General features: G+C 34.7%; 4 protein-coding genes across 5 annotated transcripts; 2 read left to right on the forward strand and 2 right to left on the reverse strand.

Annotated features, from left to right (window-relative positions):
• The first annotated feature begins 306 nt into the window (after positions 1 to 306).
• On the forward strand, positions 307 to 1,857 carry LOC108472660 (uncharacterized). Its single transcript, XM_017774210.2, has 4 exons — positions 307 to 751; positions 845 to 1,027; positions 1,118 to 1,359; positions 1,456 to 1,857. The coding sequence occupies exons 1-4, from the start codon at positions 470 to 472 to the stop codon at positions 1,703 to 1,705; spliced, it is 957 nt and encodes a 318-aa protein (XP_017629699.1). The 5' UTR covers positions 307 to 469; the 3' UTR covers positions 1,706 to 1,857.
• Positions 1,858 to 3,664: 1,807 nt separating this feature from the next.
• LOC108470635 (uncharacterized) lies at positions 3,665 to 5,632 on the forward strand. 2 transcript variants are annotated; one of them, XM_053022031.1, is made up of 4 exons: positions 3,665 to 4,122; positions 4,225 to 4,407; positions 4,498 to 4,749; positions 4,835 to 5,632. In XM_053022031.1, the coding sequence occupies exons 1-3, from the start codon at positions 3,841 to 3,843 to the stop codon at positions 4,741 to 4,743; spliced, it is 711 nt and encodes a 236-aa protein (XP_052877991.1). In that variant the 5' UTR covers positions 3,665 to 3,840; the 3' UTR covers positions 4,744 to 4,749; positions 4,835 to 5,632. The 2 variants fall into 2 exon arrangements, with proteins under 2 accessions (XP_052877991.1, XP_017627488.2); XM_017771999.2 differs by having other exon boundaries at positions 4,498 to 4,739.
• On the reverse strand, positions 5,363 to 7,336 carry LOC108470636 (uncharacterized). The gene is made up of 2 exons (XM_017772000.2): positions 6,640 to 7,336; positions 5,363 to 5,651 (listed from the first exon to the last, which is right to left on the reverse strand). The coding sequence occupies exon 1, from the start codon at positions 7,229 to 7,231 to the stop codon at positions 6,641 to 6,643; it is 591 nt and encodes a 196-aa protein (XP_017627489.1). The 5' UTR covers positions 7,232 to 7,336; the 3' UTR covers positions 5,363 to 5,651; position 6,640.
• A 1,860-nt stretch (positions 7,337 to 9,196) lies between these two features.
• LOC108472431 (peroxidase 72) lies at positions 9,197 to 10,770 on the reverse strand. The gene is made up of 4 exons (XM_017773951.2): positions 10,397 to 10,770; positions 10,112 to 10,303; positions 9,873 to 10,038; positions 9,197 to 9,790 (listed from the first exon to the last, which is right to left on the reverse strand). The coding sequence occupies exons 1-4, from the start codon at positions 10,625 to 10,627 to the stop codon at positions 9,375 to 9,377; spliced, it is 1,005 nt and encodes a 334-aa protein (XP_017629440.1). The 5' UTR covers positions 10,628 to 10,770; the 3' UTR covers positions 9,197 to 9,374.
• Positions 10,771 to 24,875: the final 14,105 nt, after the last annotated feature.

Here is a 24,875-nt window from a genome sequence, read left to right on the forward strand (position 1 = left end):
ATCAATTAATGTGTATTGATTATGGTATTAATAATTTTATTATATGTTCTATAAACAATATTTTTATTTTATAAAGTCTATTATAAATTTTGCATATTAAACCTTGTGCTTTTCTTTTGTAATTTAAAAAAAAAAAAATTGAACTGCACTCAGGTGGTCCAATGTATCTAGAAAGTCACTTGCTACGTCAGATGATGGCTTTAGGATTGATTTCTATATTCTTGTCCTGCAAGCAAGTTACAAACGTCAACTTCCCATTGGCGTTTTCCTTTTTTTTTAGTTCAGCAATAATATTCTATATATGTCATTATCTTTTGTCAAATTCCAAAGTTTCTGATTTTGAATTTTTCATTCAAGGTTCAAGCTCACCCAATTTTATCGTGAACTATTGTCATAGGATCAAATCACCTACTTTGGTTTCCGCTGAACACCAAGCTACTCTTATCTTTTGCCTTGAGAAGTGAAAGAAATGAATGAGGTGAGTCACCGAAGGATAAAAACAAATGGGATATGGGTGCACATAGCAGAGCAAGGGAGAGGGCCATTGGTTCTATTGCTTCATGGCTTCCCAGAAATATGGTATTCATGGCGCCACCAGATCAGTTTCTTGGCTAACCATGGCTATCATGTAGTTGCTCCCGATTTGAGAGGCTATGGAGACTCCGACTCTCCTCTTAGCCCAAGTTCGTACACTTTTATGCACTATGTTGGGGACATCATTGGCTTGCTTGACCATCTTGGGGAACAGCAGGTATTTCCCACTTTCCTTGACCTGCTTGCTTATGTTTTGCCAATTCGTGTTGTGTTATAAAAACTATCCAACTGTTTTATTATTTGTGGCAAGGCTTTCGTAGTAGGACATGACGTGGGAGCTGCTATTGCCTGGCATTTATCCCTGTTTAGGCCTGAGAGGGTCAAAGCATCGATCAACTTAGGCGTTGCATACTTCGATAGAAACCCGAATGCCAAATTAGGTGAATCCTTAATCAGAACGTTTGGAGATGGATTTTACATTTCCAAATTCCAGGTAAATCGTGTCCCATTCAGTCAACATACGGGATGTTCATAAGGTTGTTGATGTTAATCAGGCTTTTTCTTGGGGCAATTTTTTCTATAGGAACCGGGAAGAGCAGAAAGGGCATTTGCTAGGTATGATTATTTGACAGTGATAAAGAAGTTCTTGCTAATTACACAGACTGATAATCTGATAGCTCCTCCTGGAATGGAGATTATTGATTACCTGGGGACACCTTCACGGTTACCACCGTGGATTACCGAAGAGGAACTCCAGGTTTATGCTGACAAGTTCCAGGAATCTGGCTTCACTGGAGCTCTTAATTTCTACCGTGCTTTGGACTTGTAAGTTCTGGTATTTTTGCTTGACCAGAAATGGTTGATTTTCATATTTGTGAGTGCTGCTCCTCGGAGAGCTAATGTTTGGAATTGGTAAAACAGGAATTGGGAGCTTACTGCACCATGGCAAGGATCAAAAATCAGAGTTCCAGTGAAATTCATGGTGGGTGAAAATGATATTGGTTTTGATATCAATGGTATAAGACAATACATAGAGGGGAATATCTTCAGGAACCTTATTCCCGACCTGGAAGTTGTTATGCTAGATGGCCATCATTATCTCCAACAGGAAAAACACCAACAAGTCTCAGAGGAAATTCTGTCGTTCCTTGCCAAATTTCCAGCAGAATAGTGTTCTCTGGTTTTTTTCGTTATCTTATTGAGAAAATAACTAGATTTGATTTACTGTTTATCCTGTGTATTCTCGTCTTGTAGTGTAGCAAAGTTAATCTTCAATAAGGAAAAAAACTCCATAATAAAAGCTTTAGTCAGACATTAGTAAAAGCCATTCATTTTCTATCATACACTAGGCACATGAGCATGGAAAGAGATCTAGCACTGTTCCAGGTCCAGGATACAAACTTGTTCAAGGCAGTGAATAATCAATGAAATCCATGAGGAGGGCATTGGAAGAATTATTTATAAAAATTGTCAAAATTCATCTCTAGAACAGGTTTAGAATATCATCTAGGAATTGCAGTAATGGTCAATGGAAATGAAAATGAGAACATAATATGAACTCAGCAGCAAGACAATTCAATTTTTAATTCGTGAAATTGCATGACGCAATTGACCAATAGAGGATTTACAAATCTATGCAACTTTTGACCTAAGGCGTTCCACAATGGACACCTGTCCACTTTTTTCCTTACGAGAACACTGCGTAAATTTTAACTCCAATCCGCCTTCAGAATGGTTAAATTTTAATTTCATCCCTATATTTCGTTCAAATTTGAAATTTAATTTATTTACTTTAATTTTGACATAATTTGATACCTCAAATTTTATAATTTAATTAGTTAGTCTAAATAATTTATTCTAATTAAAATGATTATGTGAATTTTTAATAATTTTAGTACCATTAAAATGTTTTAATAAATTTAAGTCCGTTACAATGTTTTTTTATTTATTACATAGATATTAAGATTATTCTACTTTTTCAAAATGTCACATCAACACAAAAGAATTCTAACAAATTTAACAAATAGACTTAAAATTTTAAATTCAAAAATGAAGAGACTAAATTCTTGAAAATAAAAGAATGAAAATTAACAAAGAGTGTAAAAATATTAAGCAAATTATAACCTTTAAATTTTTACACTTTAATTTAGTTAAAAATAAATAATTAACCCAATGCAAAGAGTGTGTGAGAACCCATACTAGTTATGTTATAAATACTTTATTTGTCCATGCTCGGCCATCCTTACTTCATCATGCCACAACTATGCCTACCATGACCTCGACAAGAGTAACACTTCACCAAAACTTGGCTTCATGAATATGCAAACGCATAATATGTAGAGCCCTGAGCTCTCCCTTATATGGCATACACATGGTACTTTGTTTAATCTATTTCTGTTCAATCATAATTTGCTTAAAATTTTATTGTATTTCTCAAGTGATTGGTCATGATGGAACTTGCGTTATACAAGTATCAAGATTCAAAGTTGATAAATAACTGCCATCATCTATAAATATTCATCTCTAACTTTATTCCTCCGGTGTGTGAACCGTCACTTTAGCCTCCAACCACATCTTACCTCAACATTTCCCCATCATTAGAGCCAAGTTGCTTTTATTTTAGTTAAACCCTGTTCATTTACCAGTCATCATCATTTCAACTGTAGGTCATCAATACACTGCCAGTTTCAATCTTGAACCATTCTCTTACACATACTTCCTACTCCCTGCCAACTTCTGTTACGGTTCTAAAATAAGAAACCGTCTTCTTATAAGATAATGACCATGAAATCGTACTCTGCATTTTACTTACTTTTATTAACTAATATCACCAATCTAGTTGCAACCATCTCTCTCCCAAGACAAAATTGAATCGAATTAGTAATCTAGACTACTAGAATTAGGGTTCTAAATTTCTAATTTTGTGTGATTCCTCTGGGCAAATTGCTTTGAATTTTAACTACTTCCAGAGCCAGGACTCAGGTGGTGCAATGTATCAAGAGAGTCAACGGCTAGGCTATATGATGACTTCAGGACTGACTTCACCATGTTCTTGCCCTTCACGCAAGTTACATACGTGGACTTCCAATTGGTGTTTTCTTTCTTATTTTCAACAATATTCTATGTCCTTGTCTTTTGCCTAATCTCAAAGTTCCTGATTTTGACTTAATCATTCAAACTTCAAACTCTCCGAACTTTCTCTCTCGTCAATTATATTCATAGGTGCAAATCAATTGGACTGGTTTTAGCTGAACACCAAGCTGCTCTACCTTTATTCCTTGAGAAGTGAAAGAAACGCGAGGGACCATGAATGAGGTGAGTCACCAAAGGGTCAAAACAAATGGGATATGGCTGCATATAGCAGAGCAAGGGACAGGACCACTTGTTCTATTGCTTCATGGCTTCCCTGAAATATGGTATTCATGGCGCCACCAGATCACTTTCTTGGCTAACCATGGCTATCATGTAGTTGCTCCTGATTTGAGAGGCTATGGAGACTCTGACTCCCCACTTAGCCCAACCTCCTACACTGTTATGCACCTTGTTGGGGACATCATTGGCCTGCTTGACCATTTTGGGGAACAGCAGGTATTTCCACCTTCCTTGAACGAACCTGCTTATCTTTTGCCAGTTCGTGTTGTGTTCAAAACCCAACCTCAACTGTTTTGAGTTTATACTATTTATGGCTAGGCTTTTATAGTGGGACATGATTGGGGAGCTGTTATTGGCTGGCATTTAGCACTGTTTAGACCTGAGAGAGTCAAAGGATTGATCAACTTATCTGTTCCATACTTTAGTAGAAACCCGAATGCCAAATTTGCTGAATCCTTAATCAGAACATATGGGGATGGATTTTACATTTCCCAATTCCAGGTAAATTCTGTCCCATTTAGTCAAGATATGAGATGTACATGATGTTGTTGATGTTAACCAGGCTTTTTCTTGGGGCAATTTGTTCGCTAGGAACCGGGAAGAGCAGAAAGGGCATTCGCCAGGTATGATTATTTGACGGTGATAAAGAAGTTCTTGCTGATTACACAGACTGATAATCTGATAGCTCCTCCTGGAATGGAGATTATTGATTATCTGAGGACACTATCAAGGTTACCACCATGGATTACTGAAGAGGAACTCCAGGTTTATGCTGACAAGTTTCAGGAATCTGGCTTCACTGGAGCTCTTAATTACTACCGTGTTATGGACTTGTGAGTTCTGGTATTTTTGCTAATCAGAAATGGTTGATTTTCATATTTATTAGTGTTCTTCCTCAGAGAGCTAATGTTTCAAATTGATAAAACAGGAATTGGGAGCTTACTGCACCCTGGCAAGGATAAAAAATCACTGTGCCAGTAAAATTCATGGTGGGTAAAAAAGATCTGGGATTTGAAGTGAGTGGTGTAAGGCAATACGTTGAGGGAAATATCTTTAGGAGCCTTGTTCCCAACCTGGAAATTGTTATCCTTGATGGTCATCATTTTCTCCAACAAGAAAAACACCAAGAAGTCTCCGAGGAAATTCTATCGTTTCTTAGCAAATTCCCTGCAGAATAGTCATTTCTCTGGTTCTTCATCATGATTTTTCTGAGAAAATAACTAGCCTGGATAAATAAATGATCAAGTTACTGACCTTGTTCATGAAACTATCTAGATATTGAGAAAAGCTTTATTCAGACTTAATAAAGGCCAATGATCTTATGTCATACACTAGGCATATGATCAGCAAAATACTTCAAATTACATTGTTTACGTTATATGATATCTAACCTTTGTTCCAGGATACAAACTTGCTCATAGCAGTAAATGATCAACGAAATCCATCAGGGGGACGCTGGGAAAAAAAATATTTATAAAATGAATCTACTGTCAAAATTCAGCTCAAGAACAGGTGGTTTAGAATCATCAATAAATTATTGTGATGATCAATGAAAATGAAAACATAATATGGGTTCAGCTGCTGCAAATCAATCTTTTCAAAGAACATTTTGCTTTGTCAAGAATCCTAAATTGACCCTCCTTCACACAACAGTAATCCTTCCATTATACATCAATATCAGTTACTCTGCATTTTCTAGGAAATGCCTTGATCTTCTTCTTTGTCCCATTTTCCTCGGAGAAAATCTAGCAAAGTTAAAATCCAGAAAGAAAAAAAAATCAGCTCATGAAACTGCATAACATAATTTAACCGATGTAGTAAAGCAGAGGTAGATTTTCCTTTGTAACAAGTTTTTCAGGGGTTCAACTCCATATTCATGACTTCCATACCTCATGAACTAATAAAGGCTTTACAAATTTCCGCTTTCAGTTCATAAATCATAAGTTTAAAGTGCATGTAAATGTACCCTTGCATGTTCTTAAATTGCTTGAAACTAATTATGATTCCCATCATTAGAGTTGGGTTGTTTTAATTTTAGTTTAACATCGATCATTTAGCAGCCATAATCATTTTGACTGTAGCTTGTCAATACACTACCAGATCCAATCTCAACCATTCTCTCTTACACCTGCCTTAAAAAATAATGACCATAAAATTGTACTCTGCATTTTACTTTCATTGATTAACTAACCTCACTACATCAGTATAACTAGAACTAGTTCCCTTGGTTTCTAATTAAGATGCATTAATTATACTAATAGTAGCCAAAAAAAAAGAAAAGCTCACTGCAAGATTTTCTTCCCAAGTACATCAATGACCTATTCACAGGCAATTAAACAAGCAATGCAGTTGAAATCTATGTAGTATACAACTCCAGTACAACATAGATAATCATCCGTCTCTTATCTAATGTCTCCCAAGGTTATTGAATGATACTATTCATGATAAATTCTCCTAGACTGCTATGCGCTAAACATCCCAGAGAATAAAATGCATAAAATAGACTAGCAGAAGTACCTATTTTGAAGAACTTATAAACATCTATCCTCTATCATCTCTTGCTAAGCAACTATGTAAAGCTAAAACCTTTACTTTTGTTCAAATGTAAAACTAACACTTCAAATATATATATGTATATATCATAACTATAAACATTACTAAGATGATCATAGCTTAAAGAAACACAGTAATACAAAATGAACAAGGAATCAAAGTAACCCAAATTTCTCGTACCTCACTCCATGGAGACTTTAGCTCCAACCTCTTTCATCTTCTCTATAATCTTCTCAGCTTCTTCTTTAGTAACCCCTTTCTTTAACAAAGTAGGCGCCTTTTCCACCAAATCTTTAGCTTCTTTCAACCCCAAATCTGTAAACCCTCTAACTTCCTTAATAACCTTAATCTTAGCCGCCGCATCGAACCCCTCGAGCTTCACATCGAATACCATCTTTTCCTCCTCCTTCTCTTCCCCTTTCCCAGGGCCAGCAGCCCCACCTTTCCCGGCTCCTCTCATGGCCCCACCGAATCCCATTCCGGGCATCATCACTGCCATTATCGGCATCTCTTTAACATCCAGTTTTTGACGGAGGACTTCGGTCAAGTCCATGACTTCGAGCAGAGTCAAACCGGAGAGTTCATCGACGATTGCGGAGACCTTTTCGGAAGGAGCTTGCTTGGTGGATTCTTGTGATGGGGTGGTATAATTTCGTGTTGGAGTAAGGTAAAAGCTGTTTGAAGATTGGGTGGAAGAGGAAATGCTTGGATTTGGAACAAGGGTTTTATGGATTCGAGTTAAATTAGTGGAAAAAAACCGTAAACTTTTCATTTTTCTTCCTTTTTGCTTCAATTTTCAGTTTGGGTGTTCTTAGTTTGAGTCCAGTGGGATCACGAGAGTGCAAGGAAAACAAAAGCTACGAGTGTTGCAGAGGGTTTAGGCATAAGCCCTAGGTGTAAAAATGGGTCCGGTCAATTATGGGCTTGAACTTCAGCCCAAATATTAATTTTCTTTTTCTTCCAGGAGCAAGCGGCTGAGGCCATCATTCGACTGACACTACAGTTGAAACCATAGCTCTGCAAAAAGAAAGGTCAAATTCTGCAATTAGACCCTATACTTTGCCTGAGTTATTTAATTTGGTCATTTTCAGTCCCTGTACTTTTAGAATTTGAAAATTTTACTCCTGACCAAAGAATAGCTATTAAATTCATTAAATTAAGTTATGTGATTTTTAAAATTTGATGTATCAAATATATTATCGCATGTGTAATACTATGTCGGTTTGTTATTTTTATTTACTACTAAAAAAAACAGCTAATATATTTAATTACTGTCATTTGTATTAAGATTAAAATTTTGAAATTAAAAAATATAGCCATTAAGAATGATCAATTGGTGAATGTGGACTAAATCTATAACTTTATGCATAGTACATGACTAATAACATAATTTAATCAAACGGATTTAATCGCTACCATTGAGTTAGGATTAAAATTTTAAAATTTAAAAATATAAAGACTAAATTTGATCAAATTAGAGTATAAATACTAAATCTACAATTTATATAAAGTATAAGGTCTAATATCAATTTTTGACCCAAAGAAAATGAAAGGTAAAAAGCACTGTGAGGACTTTATTTAGAGGTGTTGATGGTCGAGCCTAGGTATGATATTAACACATTTTATATTTTTTTAACTCGGTTTGATTCAAATTATGAGTTTAAAATTTTACCTAAACTCGTCCATATTTATAAATGTCTAACTCAAGCTCATTTTAAACCCCTCATATTATTATTTTAAATATATATTTATATCATTTTTAATTTAATATTTAATGGTTTAATATTTTTGTTTATTAAAAAAGTATATATAATCATTTTAACATTTTTTAGCATTTATACTATAATAGTATTATATACTATTATATATTTAACTTTATGTGTTATAATTATATAATATATATAAATAATATAATAAAAAATTTACAAACTTAAAAAAAAAAGAGGTTAGGTTGATCTCGGCTTGAACATATTTTAAATGGTCCTAATTTGTTTTCCAAATCCATATTTCAGGTCTAATATTTTTTTTCAAACCCTTCCATATTTTAAGTAAACCTTTAGGCTTGAGTGAGTAGCTCAACCAATGAAAAATGGATAAATTAATCTCTATACGTTATATTAAAGAGCAAATTAGTTATTCAGTTAAAAATTTTACCCATTTTTATTGTTAAAAACTAGTTATTATACGTTAGAACGAGTTATTCTATCAACTGCGTTCTACGATAAGAAGATAATATGCACATACATCTTACAATATTAAAATTAAAAGATGAAAATCAACTTAGTTGATTCCATATCAATTCTAGTTGTAAACTTTTTTTTTTGCACAAATAAAAATTTTAGTTTGTATGAGTTGTACCTAATTTTGATTTCACTTGTTAAAATATTTAATAAAAATTTAAATTTAACTTAAACTTAAACTTTAAATGATTTTTTTTAACTTACCTTAGAGTGTTCAATGTAGGATAACTTTGTTGTGAAGGATGAGATTTTATTTATTTTGGATTTTTGAATAATTAATTTTTATTTGTTTTATATAATTGGTGAATATTTTATATTTTTAATTTATTTAATTTCATTCCTTTAATATTTATTAATGTGAAACGATATATTGTATGGAGTAAAAAAAAGGATTTTTATTTCACATAAAATTTTGAAAGCGGGTGATGTCAAATTTGCATGAACTGATTGAGTGTGGGTCCTTAGGTGCATGCTATAAAATATTGTTGTGCATGATCTTATAAATTAGACTTCATTCTATTCATCCTTTTACTTTCAATTTTCATTACTCTGCGGATATTCATGTTTGATGAAACAATCAAGACAACTCCATGCAATACATGAAATCAAGAAGGAAAGCAAATAATAACATAAAACAGGAGACTAATATAATATTTATTCACTTTTTAATGCCTATTAATAAGCATTAACCTTCCTGCAATACTTTCTGATCTCACCCTTGTAGCCTGTCAATGGTGAGATATTTCCCATCTTAATCATGGACTTAGCAAATTGTTGAAAGAACAGTTCCTGATTGTAAGCGTATGTCTTCACCAATTCCCTTGATTCAGCATTTTTTGTAAACAAAACTTCGTCAGAGCTGAGCAGACCCTTGTAGGCCAACAAGTTCTTGAAGTAGCTGTTATCAAACTTCACAGGGCTCACAAAATCCAAGAAAAACAGGTTCTGGTCACCACCTGATTTTGGACAATGGGTGCGCAAATGTGCGGCATATGATTGGTCAAGTGTGTAGTCTGGTTTTCCATTGCCTGCTTGGTTGTAAAGCCTCTGCCTGAAGCTGGTGCATCGAGCATTTCCTATTGTGTGGCTCCCTGCACAAAAATAAAACATGTTCTTTGACTTTTGCCTTCTTTAGAACATATCAATGCAAGATTTTGAGTCGAGTAAGTTTACCGGAAAGTGCTACGAGATCAACGATGTCGAGGCCTTGTAGCTTGAACTTGGTGAGAATTGTTTGGAATGTGTTGTTTGGGGCGGGGATATTGTTGTTAGAGCCACTCAAGCTTGCATCTCTGGAGTCCCTTCTTCCAAGAGGGACATCCCAATTAGGTCCTCCAGTCTGCAAATGCCAAAGGAATTAATTCAATGCAAATGCTTTGGCTAAGCGTAATTAGAGCATGGGCAGGACTTACAAGAACAGTAGAATCTCTAGCAGCCAGTGCCATAATATCAGCACATGATACAGTATGAGGACACTCTTTCTCTATTGCAGCTTTGATCTCATCTATGACTTCGAATCCCCTAGCCGAATCACGGTTAGGGTTCGACCTTTTTTCGCTAATTATAGTCCCACTGCTGTCTAGTAAGATTGATGCATCACAACCCTGTGACAAAAACCAAGCGTTAAAAGGTATTAATTACTTTTTGTGATACACTGAAACTGTTACGCCAGATGTGGCCAATATATAAAGCAAGACCTTGACAAAGCAGTCATGGAAGTGTAGCCTCAGCAAGGAAGCAGCCATACGAGGATCCTCCGCGACAGCTTTAGCTACAAAGTGTTTCACAATCTCTTGAGCTTTCGGACATGAATGATCGTAAAACTGAGGGTAGAGGTACCCTCCTCCGCCATATATCTTGCCTGATAAACAAAGGGGAACAATGGCAAGAAGAGAAAGAACTGTGATAAAGCCCATAGAATGAGCCATATTGGTCCTAATAGCTTCCTAGTTTGTTGTTGGCCTTTTAACTTGATATTTTCTAGACCAAAGTTGAAACAGCTGAAGAAATGTGAAGAGGAATGTTGAAAACTTGGTTATGATGAGAGGTTCCAAGGGACATATGGGTATTTATAAAAGGGACTAGTTCGTTTGAATGGTCGTCGAACAGATGAAAACAACATTAGGTAAACTAGCTTTGCATCAATCAGAAAAAAAGGAAAGAAATGGTTAAGGTTGGAGTTAGTATAGTAATATGCCAATATTTGCATACTGCTGTTGACCAGTTCCCCTGAAATGTATTAGTTGTAAGTTAATCACCCTTATTTCTTTAGGCAAATGATTAATCGTACAATAAAACTAGCTTTTGGATTAGTTCATTACATATCCCTGTAATATATGTATATTTCAAATATATTTAAATCAAACACATACTCGGTATCTAACAGGGGACAGGCTTACCTACTTCATTGAAAAATAAACCCAAACTCATAATTTCTTTGACTAATCTGAATCATCAAACTTCATTCGACAGTGATTCTAGTTGTAGTACTAAAATTTTACTGCTTTTGTCACATGTTCAACATTTTAACACCTGCAATACGTTTTCATATTCCTTTGTTTCAAAGGCAACAATTAAGCAGCACATGGCAATCATTTCTTTTACACCAAGTTAATTCTTTTTTTTCTTTTATCTCATTGGAAGGATCAACAAAAGAAATATAAGAATTTGTAAGTAGAAAAGATGGTTGATTCCTATACGAAGTAATACAAGTAAAGAAACAAGCATAGTTATCTTCCCTTCAATGTCTTAGATAGCAATATTAAATCTGTTTGCTTCAATTAATCTCACATTTCAAAGTTAATAAAGTTCCAAAATTATTATAATCTTATATTTCCAACAATATTAAAATTTTAAATTACTTGTTATAAAATATAAATTTCATAATTACAATTAATAATTTAAAAATATATGTTATTTTACTGAATTTATTGTTTACTTTAAAAGTTCATCTTTGATGAAAGAAATAATTAATTCTTATGTCTAAAATTGTTTTATAATAAAGATAATATAATAAATATAGTAAAAAGTAATTTTACTTTCAACAAAATAATCAAATATAATAATGTTACATTGCAATCATCATATTACAAATATAATTTTACGTAATCTTAATTTTAGACTCTAAGTACTTTCCTTTTTAGTTAGTTGTCTGAATCTCCACGTGAAGCCAAAAACCTACTCATAAACCTACCCATATCAGTTGATATATATCCATTAAAAGGAATCCTTACTGTCTTTTTGTTCAAGTTACAATTGCCTAAGAACACACACACACACACACACAAAAGGCACAAAGACCCCATTTTTCATTGCAGGATATTGATTATGTCATACTTGAGATTTTTTAAAACCGAAATAGGTTGCCTCTTACTAGTTACTCCTTGCATTCTTGGTTGAGCCTCATCTAACCTAACTTTCAAGCTATTGAATGATTCATACTTGGCGACCATTAGGTTTTTCATGGATTTTGATTGAAGATTTTATCTTATCAAATAACTACTGTGTGGCAAACCCATTATATGATGGGAAAAAGTAGGAATAGCCAAAATGTCAAACCATTATATAACAATAAGTTAAAATATTCAGGAAAGTAAAAAGGTATCCCTTCACGTGTCCTCTATGGAGTAAACTTCTATTCTTTTTTGAAGTAAATTTCTATTAAAGAAAACAAATGGAAATGGCTACATCTTACATAGCATTTTGTCGGTGGAATTTTAGATTTTGTTCTGATTATGAGAATATAAGATAAAATATAGAAATGTGAGAGTTTATTTGGACATTCTAATTTAAAAATATATTTTATTCAATTGTTGTTGTTATAATTTTTTTATTAATTTAGTTTCTTTAATATTTTTAGTTTCAATTTTCATAAAATTATGATAAATTATTAGAATTCTTATTTTTATTATAATTTATATATTAATAAATAAATATATTGTGTTGAAATAAACTTATAAATCATAATTATAATAATTCATGAAAAGTGATTGCAACATCAACCATAATTTTAGTTATAACCATAAGTAATATATTAAAAATAAAATATTAAATAAGAAATAATGATTGTAATTATAATATATGATATCTACTAATTTACTATTAAGAAAAAAATATTTTTTAATTAGTCTTAAATTTTATTTAAGATAAAAGCTTAAATTGATAGAATAATAAAAACAAAGGGTAAATTGGTCCAAAAATTAAGATTGTACTCATAATCTAAAATTACTCAAGGAATGGACTGTAATGAGATTACACCTTATATTACAAGATGGCCAAAATGTTAAAAATCTAAACACCGTAATCTCATTCTGGAATGTAACACCATAATGTTACATTTGACGAACCAAATGCCCCCTCAATATGTTAGATTTTCGATGATTCAAGGATCTAATAAAGGTCTCACGTATTTCTCTATGACATCACCTATCAAGGATAACAAAGGCAATCTAGTTCACCAAGTTTTTTTTTTATCTTTCAAATTAGCATACAATTTAAAAAAAAAACATGACAATGCTAAAAAGAAGGATAAACTACACTATTAGTGGCTAAATTATGGGTAAATTTTTGTTTTGGTCACTTAATTAAAAAAAATTGCTAAAAAGAAGGATAAACTACACTATTAGTGGCTAAATTATGGGTAAATTTTTGTTTTGGTCACTTAATTAAAAAAAATACTATTTGGCCACTTAATTAAAAAAAATACTATTTGGCCACTAAACTATCAAAAAGTTTTCCAAGTCATGAACTATTCAAAAGTTTTTTATTTAAGCCACTAGGACGTTAGATTTTTTTTTTAAGTTCCACCAGCAAGCTCAAAGCAACAATTCGATGATTCGGCGAACGGTACGGCGGATTAGTACCCATCGATGAGTAGATGAACATGCCTTAGGTTCAAGTCAATTTGACAGTCGGTAGCAGATATCAAAGAAAAAAAAAGTTTAAATTTTGATTCGTATATTCATGACATCCAAAGCTATTTCATGAAAAAAAAAACTAAAATATAGAAGAGAAGGGGAAATAGACCTTTCCATTTTAGCAGGTAGTACAAATAGAGAAAGCTATATAGCATTAGTTTTAATAGCCTGATGACTTAAATTAAAATTTTTGAATAGTTCAGTGACCAAATGTAACCTTTTTAGTTAAGTGACAAAAATGAAAACTTACCCGTAATTTAGTGACTAATGGTGTAGTTTACACTAAAAAGAATTATATATAATCTGAGACCTTAACTCTCATATATAGCTTTTGCATATTTGTAACGCCCCAATTTTCGGGAATCCTGTGAATGTTGGCATAGGTTTAATTATGTTTGTGGGCCTCTAGAAGGCCCAAGCTTAAGATAGAACCCGGTAATTTTAGTTAATTTTTGTTCCATAAGAAAAAGGGAGTGAAATTATGAAATAAGACTTATGTGAAAATGTTTGAAAATGCTATAGGCTAAATTGAAGTGGCCAAATAAATAGGAGTGCAAAATAGGAGGATTTGCATGACAAACCTCCCATTTTACATGAAGTGGCTAGCCATCATGTTGTTGTAGACAATATGAGTACTTGATATTCATAATTTATGGTACAAATTGATACAAATTGATAATAGGTTAGGTAAATGTTCCATGATAATAGGTTAGGTAAATGCTTCATGATAATAGGTTAGGTAAATGTTCCATGATAATGAGTTAGGTAAATGTTTCATGATAATGAGTTAGGTAAATGTTTCATGATAAGAATTTCATGTCTTTTGTATTAAAGAATTAAATGGATGAAATATGAAGTTTTATTAAAAGAAAAAGGGGTGAAAAGAACAAAGTTTTGTCCATCTTTGTTCATCATAGCTGAAAGTTAGAGAAGAGAAAGGAGAGGAGAAAGCTCTTGAGTATTCGGTCATTAGGAGGAGGAAAATTGAAGGTAAGTTCTTGGTACCTTGCTTCTATTTTGAGGTTCATGAGTTCTTCTTGATTCTACCTTAACTCTTGAAGTATATTTTGATTTTTAGTTGTGTTGTGAGCATTTAGTCATGAATTAAAATGAAGGAAATGGTTGTTGTTTCATGTTCTTTTGATGAAAAATGGAAGATAGGTGAAGTTGAGCCAAACAAATGAGCATGCATGTGCCTTAGATGTTAAAGGAAAAATCAGCTAACATGTTGTGCTTTAAAATGATGAAATGGAGATTATACTTAAGTAAAATCATAGATATATGATGATTGATTGGTGATATACATGTTTAAATAACATGCATGCAAGATAGGTGTATGAAAGAGTGATTTGGTAATAAATCTGCTTGGGACAGCAGCAGTAACGTGATTTTGGAAAATCACCATAAATTGTGGGAGATGAATTAGAAGCTGAATAAATTATGTAATTAAAGCTTAATGAGTCTAGTTTCAAATGGAATAAATGACAACATATTTTGAGTTCTGTACAATGAGAAATTTGATTCGTAATGAAGAGTGGTCAGATTAGTCAAACAGTGAAACATGGGAAACTTTGAGAAAAATCTGGTATTGATTGGCTAGACCAAAATTCTGAAAATTTTATGGATAGAAGATATATGAGTCTATTTTAGGAAAATTAACGGAACTTGATTTGGAGTTTCGTAGCTCCAGTTATAAATAATTTAGTGACTGTTGCTCAAGAAGACAGATTGCAGTGAAATTATGATTATGTGGTAAACATTGACAAAAATTTGTTAATGAGTTGCTTATTGATTTCTTATAAGCTTACTATGATCTGTAGGTGTGGTTGACAGAATATTGTAAGGGGTTAATACGTAGTTTGTATTTGAATAGTTAGATTAACGTGTTAGTAATCCAATTGTAGGCGGTTCGTGTGTGGATCTCGTCAGGATATCGTCGCAAAGCAGTGTGTAACTAACACCCTCTTTCTTAGTCTAGATCGGCAAAAGTCGAAAAGTCGAAATGCCGAAAACACGTATTTTGTAGATTTGTGAGTGTGCGAATGCTCGTGAGGTAAATCGATTAATGTTTTTGGTAAGTTACAATGTTTAGACGCAAAGTGCATGATTTACGTGCCTCAATATTTTTGGGCTTAATGGGCCAAAATTGGAATGATAGCCAACTGCCCAATTACGTAAGAACCCTCAGACGTGATTACGTTAGTACGTGAAAAGTAAGAATATGCATGAAAAACCCTAAAATAGATAAATTACTGAAATACCTTTAAAAGTGAAAATTTACGCTTTACCCTAGGAGATAAATTAAAATACCCCTAGGGTTAAATTGACTTAAATGCATGTTTGATGTTGTTATTTATTGCATGCCATGTTGTTATTATCTAATGCATGGGATTGGGATATTGACGGAGGAAGTCTTGAAAGTGGCTTGTCCACGATCTTGGAGGCTTTGCCTCAATTTATCGTTAATCGAAGCAATGCCGCAATCTGTGGAGTGTTAAATGGGTGGGTTGAGTTATTCCCACATGGAGTGTATGGCTGGTACGGTGGAGTGTAGTGGTTGGTGGGTTGAGTAGTCTCCCAAATGGGCTTGCATATGTTTACCGATGTTGCATGTATTTTGAAATGGGCCTATGGGCCATCTTGTTATCTGAATAAGGGCTAAGGCCCGTTTATTATTGTAATCAAAAGGGCTCGTCCAAGACCATCATTACTGAATGGGCTTAGGCCCAATAGGCTTGAACCGACTTGGGCTTTGAATGGGTTTTCCTTACACACCGAGTTTCCCCAAACTCACCCTTTTATTTTCATCCACGCAGAAATCCCCAACCATAGTGGGCTTGGAGTCGTGAGGGAATTGAGTGGCCACCCGCTCGAAAGTTTGATTTTCTTCCGTGAACTGGACATCCTTTTAATTACGTTTGAGGTTTTGGGCTTTTAAATGTAATAAGGCCGCTTATTTATTTTTGATGGTTTTAATATGTATTACTAAGATAGGTAATACTTATTTTAACTGTTGAAATTGGATAGCTTTAGGCGTTTTCAAAAATAACAATTGATTTCAAAATAACACGACAACAAGCAAAGCTTCCGCAATGAAAGTATTTTCCAAAATTAATCACTTTTCCTAAAATGACTTAATCAAATCGGTTTCCTAGAAATATCCATGACGTTAAGGTGTGGCAATGGCGGTATGCATGTTTAGGATTGGATCCGAAGGAGCTTGGTACTTAAGCAAATCCGATGGACTCACCACCTCTTTTCCGGTTTCCTACTTGGTGCATGACTTCCATTCACTTTAACCTTTAATGAATTAATCTTTTGAACATCAAGTACGATTTTCGGACTTAGAATGGAAATTTTTTTTTTTACGTTTTGATGTGGCATGCTGGGATCCCGCCATAACTTCGGGCGGGTTTGGGGTGCTACATTTAGTGGTATCAGAGCCCAGTTGCAACAACTCAGCTGTGGATTGGGTTTACAAAACAAAGATTAAAAAATTTGGAAAGAAATTCTCAATTTTTTTAAATTTGGATCTTCCAAGGTGGCATTCGAATCTCCTACCAAGCTCGTAAGTATTACTCGAACTCTTGAATATTTTTCGTCTTATCATCATCATGAAACCCTATTATGATACTCTAGATAGGATGATACTGAAACCATAAGAAAATCTGATAAAAGACTGAAACTGTAGCTAGACTTCGATTCTGCGAAAACAAACTCTAAACTATTGTCTGATTCATAAAACATCTGTAATAAACACTGGAATATTAATTGATGCATAAAAATTCGTAATCAAGATAATACGATATGAGTACAAGAGGCCGTGGACGGAGCCGAGGAAGTGCTCGAGCGAGATCTTCGTCTTCGAGACATATACCAGCGGTGGATGCACCGGTACCACCGGTAACAGAGGTAGAGTCTCATGATCGCGGTACCGAGGATGATTCCCCATCACAGGCAATGCTTCGTGTTCTGGAAAGGGTTGCCGGAGCAAGTTCGGGCAACGAAATTCAGGGATCTATTTCTGAATGACTTCGGGACTAACGGAACGGAGATCTTTAAGGGCGCGTCTGGTATAGCCCCGAATGTGGCGGAATATTGGTTGGAGGCCACAGAAGCGGATTATGGACAACTTGGACTGCTCTAAGGAGATTGTGAGTGGGGTATCTGTACTAAGTCCCTTGGGTCACTTTCGGTTAGGGTAGACAAAGCGTATAGGAATGTACCCTTAGAAACTCAAGGCAAGGTTTTTCCGGAGATCGATGGAGTTACTGTTCGAGAGTTTGACCTCATTCAGGAATGGATTGGCTTGTTAAGCATAAGGTGATTCGGATTGTCCGCTAAACGAATGGTGTTAAGAACTACAAAGTATGAGGAGGTTATGGTGATAGGTGAGAGAAGGGATTATTTGTCCAATGTGGTGTAGGCATTAAGAGCCGAAAAGTGGATTCGGAAAGGTTGTGAGGCCTAATTAGTATTTGTAAGTCAGTCGGAAGAGGAGGGACTGACAGTGGATAAGGTTAGGATTGTAAAGGAGTTCCAAGATGTTTTTCAGGAGGAGCTTCCAAGATTGCCTCCGAATCGAGAAGCTGAGTTTGGAATAGACTTGTTGCCTGGAATGGCGCCTGTGTCTATCGCACCATATAGGATAGCACCGAAGGATTTAGTAGAGTTAAATGCTCAAATTCAAGAGTTGTTGGATAGGGGCTTTATTAGGCCAAGCGTGTCTCCATGGGGAGCACCGGTGCTATTCGTGAAAAAGAAGGATGGTACGATGCGGATGTGCATTGATTATCGCCAGTTGAACAAACTAACGATTAAGAATAAATATCCACTGCCAAGGATTGATGATCTGTTCGACTAGCTTAGAGGAGCTTCTGTATTTTCCAAGATTGACCTTCGATCTGGATACCATCAGTTAAGGGTAAAGGAAGTGGATATTCATAAGACAAGATTCGTGACTCGATATGGTCATTACGAGTTTCTGGTTATGCCGTTTGGGTTGACGAACGCACCTGCCGCTTTCATGGATCTAATGAATCGAGTGTTCCAACCTTACTTGAACCGATTCGTGGTAGTTTTCATCGATGATATTCTGGTATACTCGGAAACCGAGGAGAAACATGAGGAGCATCTACGTATTGTGCTACAAGTCTTTGAGAGAGAAGGAACGTATGCAAAGTTTAGTAAGTGTGAATTTTGGTTGCAGAAGTGGCTTTTCTAGGTCATGTGGTTTCTGCTGAAGGAATTAGAGTGGATCCTCGAAAAATTGAGGCGATTCGGGATGGAAGCCACCAAAATCAGTATCGGAAATTCGGAGTTTTCTGGGTTTGGCAGGCTACTAGAGAAGGTTTGTGGAAGGTTTTTCTGTGATGGCAGCACCTCTGACAAAACACCTAAGAAAAGGAGTACCGTTTGTATGGACTAAGAAACAAGCAGGAAGCTTTTGAGAAGTTGAAGAAAGTTCGATCAAGTACTTGTGTTAATTCACCAGAGTGCGGGAATGATTTTCTTGTGTACAGTGACGCATCACACGTGGGTTTGGGCTGCGTGTTAATGCAAGAGGGTAAGGTGGTTGCATATACATCACGATAGCTTAAGCCTCATGAGGGAAACTATTTGACTCATGATTTAGAGTTGGCAGCAGTGATATTTGCACTTAAGATTTGGAGACATTACTTGTACGGAGAAAGGTGTATTATATACACTGACCATAAGAGTCTTAAGTATTTGTTGACTCAGAAGGAGCTGAACCTTAGGCAAAGGAGATAGATTGAGTTGCTTAAGGATTATGACTGCTCGATCGAGTATCACCCAAGCAAGGCTAATGTGGTAGCCGATGCTCTAAGTCGTAGAGTCAGATTCGATCCGAGAGCAATGTTTGCTCGTCTCGAGTCTGTATGATGATGGAAGTCTGTTGGTTGAGTTGCAAGTGAGGCCAACCTGGTGGATCAGATTAAGGAAAAGCAGTTGAACGATGAGTCTTTGGTCGCTCATTTTCAACAAGTTAAGGAAGGAAAACTTCGAGTTTGGGAGCCGAAGAGACGATGCAACAACAATACCCTCATCTGTTTGATTAGGTAAATTTCGAGGACGAAATTTCTTTAAGGAGGGTAGAGTTGTAACGCCCAATTTTCGGAATCGTGTGAATGTTGGCATAGGTTTAATTATGTTTGTGGGCCTCTAGAAGGCCCAAGCTTAAGATAGAACCGGTAATTTTAGTTAATTTTTGTTCCATAAGAAAAGGGAGTGAAATTATGAAATAGGACTTATGTGAAAATGTTTGAAAATGCTATAGGCTAAATTGAAGTGGCCAAATAAATAGGAGTGCAAAATAGGAGGATTTGCATAACAAACCTCCCATTTTACATGAAGTGGCTAGCCATCATGTTGTTGTAGACAATATGAGTACTTGATATTCATAATTTATGGTACAAATTGATACAAATTGATAATAGGTTAGGTAAATGTTCCATGATAATAGGTTAGGTAAATGTTCCATGATAATGGGTTAGGTAAATGCTTCATGATAATAGGTTAGGTAAATGTTCCATGATAATGAGTTAGGTAAATGTTTCATGATAATGAGTTAGGTAAATGTTTCATGATAAGAATTTCATGTCTTTTGTATTAAAGAATTAAATGGATGAAATATGAAGTTTTATTAAAAGAAAAAGGGGTGAAAAGAACAAAGTTTTGTCCATCTTTGTTCATCATAGCTGAAAGTTAGAGAAGAGAAAGGAGAGGAGAAAGCTCTTGAGTATTCGGTCATTAGGAGGAGGAAAATTAAAGGTAAGTTCTTGGTACCTTGCTTCTATTTTGAGGTTCATGAGTTCTTCTTGATTCTACCTTAACTCTTGAAGTATATTTTGATTTTTAGTTGTGTTGTGAGCATTTAGTCATGAATTAAAATGAAGGAAATGGTTGTTGTTTCATGTTCTTTTGATGAAAAATGGAAGATAGGTGAAGTTGAGCCAAACAAATGAGCATGCATGTGCCTTAGATGTTGAAGGGAAAAATCAGCTAACATGTTGTGCTTTAAAATGATGAAATGGAGATTATACTTAAGTAAAATCATAGATATGTGATGATTGATTGGTGATATACATGTTTAAATAACATGCATGCAAGATAGGTGTATGAAAGAGTGATTTGGTAATAAATCTGCTTGGGACAGCAGCAGTAATGTGATTTTGGAAAATCACCATAAATTGTGAGAGATGAATTAGAAGCTGAATAAATTATGTAATTAAAGCTTAATGAGTCTAGTTTCAAATGGAATAAACGACAACATATTTTGAGTTCTGTACAATGAGAAATTTGATTCGTAATGAAGAGTGGTCAGATTAGTCAAACAGTGAAACATGGGAAACTTTGAGAAAAATCTGGTATTGATTGGCTAGACCAAAAATTCTGAAAATTTTATGGATAGAAGATATATGAGTCTATTTTAGGGAAAATTAACGGAACTTGATTTGGAGTTTCGTAGCTCCAGTTATAAATAATTTAGTGACTGTTGCTCAGGAAGACAGATTGCAGTGAAATTATGATTATGTGGTAAACATTGACAAAAATTTGTTAATGAGTTGCTTATTGATTTCTTATAAGCTTACTATGATCGTAGGTGTGGTTGATGAATATTGTAAGGGGTTAATACGTAGTTTGTATTTGAATAGTTAGATTAACGTGTTAGTAATCCAATTGTAGGCGGTTCGTGTGTGGATCTCACAAGATATCGTCGCAAAGCAGTGTGTAACTAACACCCTCTTTCTTAGTCTAGATCGGCAAAAGTCGAAAAGCGAAATGCGAAAACACGTATTTTGTAGATTTGCGAAAGTGTGCGAATGCTCGTGAGGTAAATCGATTAATGTTTTTGGTAAGTTACAATGTTTGGACCGCAAAGTGCATGATTTGCATACCTCAATATTTTTGGGCTTAATGGGCCAAAATTGGAATGATAGCCAACTGCCCAATTGTAAGAACCCTCGATGCGTGATTCGTTAGTACGTGAAAAGTAAGAATATGCATGAAAAACCCTAAAATAGATAAATTACTGAAATACCTTTAAAAGTGAAAATTTACGCTTTTACCCCTAGGAGATAAATTACCAAATACCCCTAGGGTTAAATTGACTTAAATGCATGTTTGATTGTTGTTATTTATCGCATGCCATGTTGTTATTATCTAATGCATGGGATTGGGATATTGACGGAGGAAGTATCGAAAGTGGCTTGTCCACGATCGGAGGCTTTGCCTCAATTTATCGTTAATCGAGAAAGAATCGCAAACTGTGGAGTGTTAAATTTGGGTGGGTTGAGTTATTCCCACATGGAGTGTATGGCTGGTACGGTGGAGTGTAGTGGTTGGTGGGTTGAGTAGTCTCCCAAATGGGCTTGCATATGTTTCTTGATGTTGCATGTATTTTGAAATGGGTCTATGGGCCATCATCGTTATCTGAATAAGGGCTAAGGCCCGCTTTATTGTAATCTGAAAAGGGCTCGTCCAAGACCATCATTACTGAATGGGCTTAGCCCAATAGGCTTGAACCGACTTGGGCTTTGAATGGGTTTTCCTTACACACCGAGTTTCCCAAACTCACCCCTTTTATTTTCATCCACGCAGAAATCCCCAACCATAGTGGGCTTGGAGCGTGAGGGAATTCGGAGTGGCCACCGCTCGAAAGTTTGATTTTCTTCCGTGAACTGGACATCCTTTTAATTACGTTTGAGGTTTTGGGCTTTTAAATGTAATAAGGCCGCTTATTTATTTTGATGGTTTTAATATGTATTACTAAGATAGGTAATACTTATTTTAAGCTGTTGAAATTGGATAGCTTTAGGTAGCGTTTTCAAAAATAACAATTGATTTCAAAATAACACGACAACAAGCAAAGCTTCGCAATGAAAGTATTTTCCAAAATTAATCACTTTTCCTAAAAATGACTTAATCAAATCGGTTTCCTAGAAATATCCATGACGTTAAGGTGTGGCAATGGCGGTATGCATGTCAGGATTGGATCTGAAGGAGCTTGGTACTTAAGCAGTCCGATGGACTCACCACCTCTTTTCCGGTTTCCTACCTGGTGTACAGCTTCCATTCACTTTAACCTTTAATGAATTAATCTTTTGAACATCAAGTACGATTTTCTGGACTTAGAATGGAAATTTTTTTTTACGTTTTGATGTGGCATGCCGGATCCGGCCATAACTTCTGGGCCGGGTTTGGGGTGCTACAATATTAATGTCAATTGAGTCTTAGCTCGGTTGGCATTGGCATTATGGCCAATGCATGAGGGATTATAGGTAGTTTTAAGTATTATATAAAAAAAATAACATTTGCATATTAATCCTAATCTTTAATTAACACATCATCAATTAGAAATTAGTTACTATACATATTTAGCTCATACTTTATTTAATAATTTAAGCCTAATTAACTTAAATTGTATTAGATCACTTTAAATTTTAAGCGAACTCTTTTATAATAGTAAATAATAACTGTTAGTTGTTGTTGTTATTATTATATATGTATGTGACGTCTAATCCAACAATCTCTCACTTGGACCACATATATATACTTATCATCATATAATTACATGTCATGATATAATTTTATGAGCTCAAAAGTTTACAATTATAACCAAAACGTATTCCAAACATTTTCGTTCATTAATTATATTAAAATAGAACCAAGGCAACTTTTGCACATATATTGTAGCTAAATACATCCCTAATCATGTATATGAACGCAACCAAATGATACAAGTCAAGTATGGATGCATAACTTGAAAATTACATGCAAATCATTATTAATACCTCTAAGTCACAAAATATCTAAAGATATAAGGCAATCCCTAAGGCTTTACTTGATAGAGTATGAAAATTGAAAAGATAGAAAATTGAAAGGGGGTAAAAAATAGAAAGATGAAAAGTATAAATTTTCTTTCCATGAATGTGCTTGGTAGAAAAGATGGAAAAATTGAAAGAAAAAAAAATAATTTTCTTTCCATACATTACTTGGTAGAGTTGAAAAATAAAAGAAAATAAAATAAAACATTTGAAAAATGCTTAATTTTGAACTACCGTACACCTCTCTCTTATTTTCTCTCCTCTTATCATTCAAATTTGGAAGGATTAGTTTTTATGCATTAGTATGAAAAATGATCATATCTCCTATTTTCTTTCATCACTTATCTTTCCTACCAAGCACACTCAAATTATTTTTTCCACATTTTCATTCCCTCCATTATCCCTCCATTTTTCCATCCAACCAAACACACCTTAAGAGCATGAATTAAGTCTTCCCTTAGTGCCCTGCATCTTTTACAAGTAGCATAATGCATAGGAGTTATAAGCGCAATTTTAGCCACAATGAGCAAAATCTCATGGCCTCTCTCCAAGAAAAAATTTTAACCTGAGGAAACATTTTGTGTAACACCCCAAACCCGGCCTAGACGTTATGGCTGAATCCAGGAGTGCCAAATGAAATGTGTTGAAAACCGTTGTCATTAAATTAAAAACCCTTTCCAGTTCTTTTTGCCTTTATCACTATTATTAATTTCAAAGCTTTCTTTCATTTAATCATTTGGAGATAAAACGTATTTGTAACGGAAGCTTGTAAAATCATAGTGTTTAGAAAACCGTTCAAGTTATAAGTAATTAAAACCAAAGCCAAATAGTTTTTAAAACAGTCCAGAGAGAGTCCCAAAAAATACAAACTCTCAAATCATAACACCAAACTTAAATAAAAACTAAAACAAGTAAAACAGTTTTGGTAAGTGTTCACCTCGAGTCTTCCACTACACTAATCCACTTAACTTTGTGGATTACCTGTATAGAATAACAGAAAAGGGTGAGTTTACGTAAACTCAGTGTGTAACCCCACAGAATTAAGCAAGTACACATACAGAACATCACAAATCAGACAAATTCATATTCGAGTCTGGGCCCATATCGGATGCAAATACAGATATCAAAATCCTACCCCTATCCTCTACACACCATATCCGACCATCCCTACACACCATGTAGAGTTTAAAACACCCACCCATCCCTACACACCACAGTGTACCAATGCGACACATAACAGAGTATAATGCAGCCGTACTGCCAGATATTAGGCATAATCTGCCTTTCAGAACGCTTCCTCCAATATACATCATCCCACCCCAATCATAGTAGCAAAACATGCATACAGAATTAACAGATACATCATGCTTAACATACTTTCATAAACGAATAGCAGATAATCAAACATAGGC

This window comes from Gossypium arboreum, chromosome 11 (genome assembly GCF_025698485.1).
Source record: "Gossypium arboreum isolate Shixiya-1 chromosome 11, ASM2569848v2, whole genome shotgun sequence".
Taxonomy (NCBI): Eukaryota; Viridiplantae; Streptophyta; class Magnoliopsida; order Malvales; family Malvaceae; genus Gossypium; species Gossypium arboreum.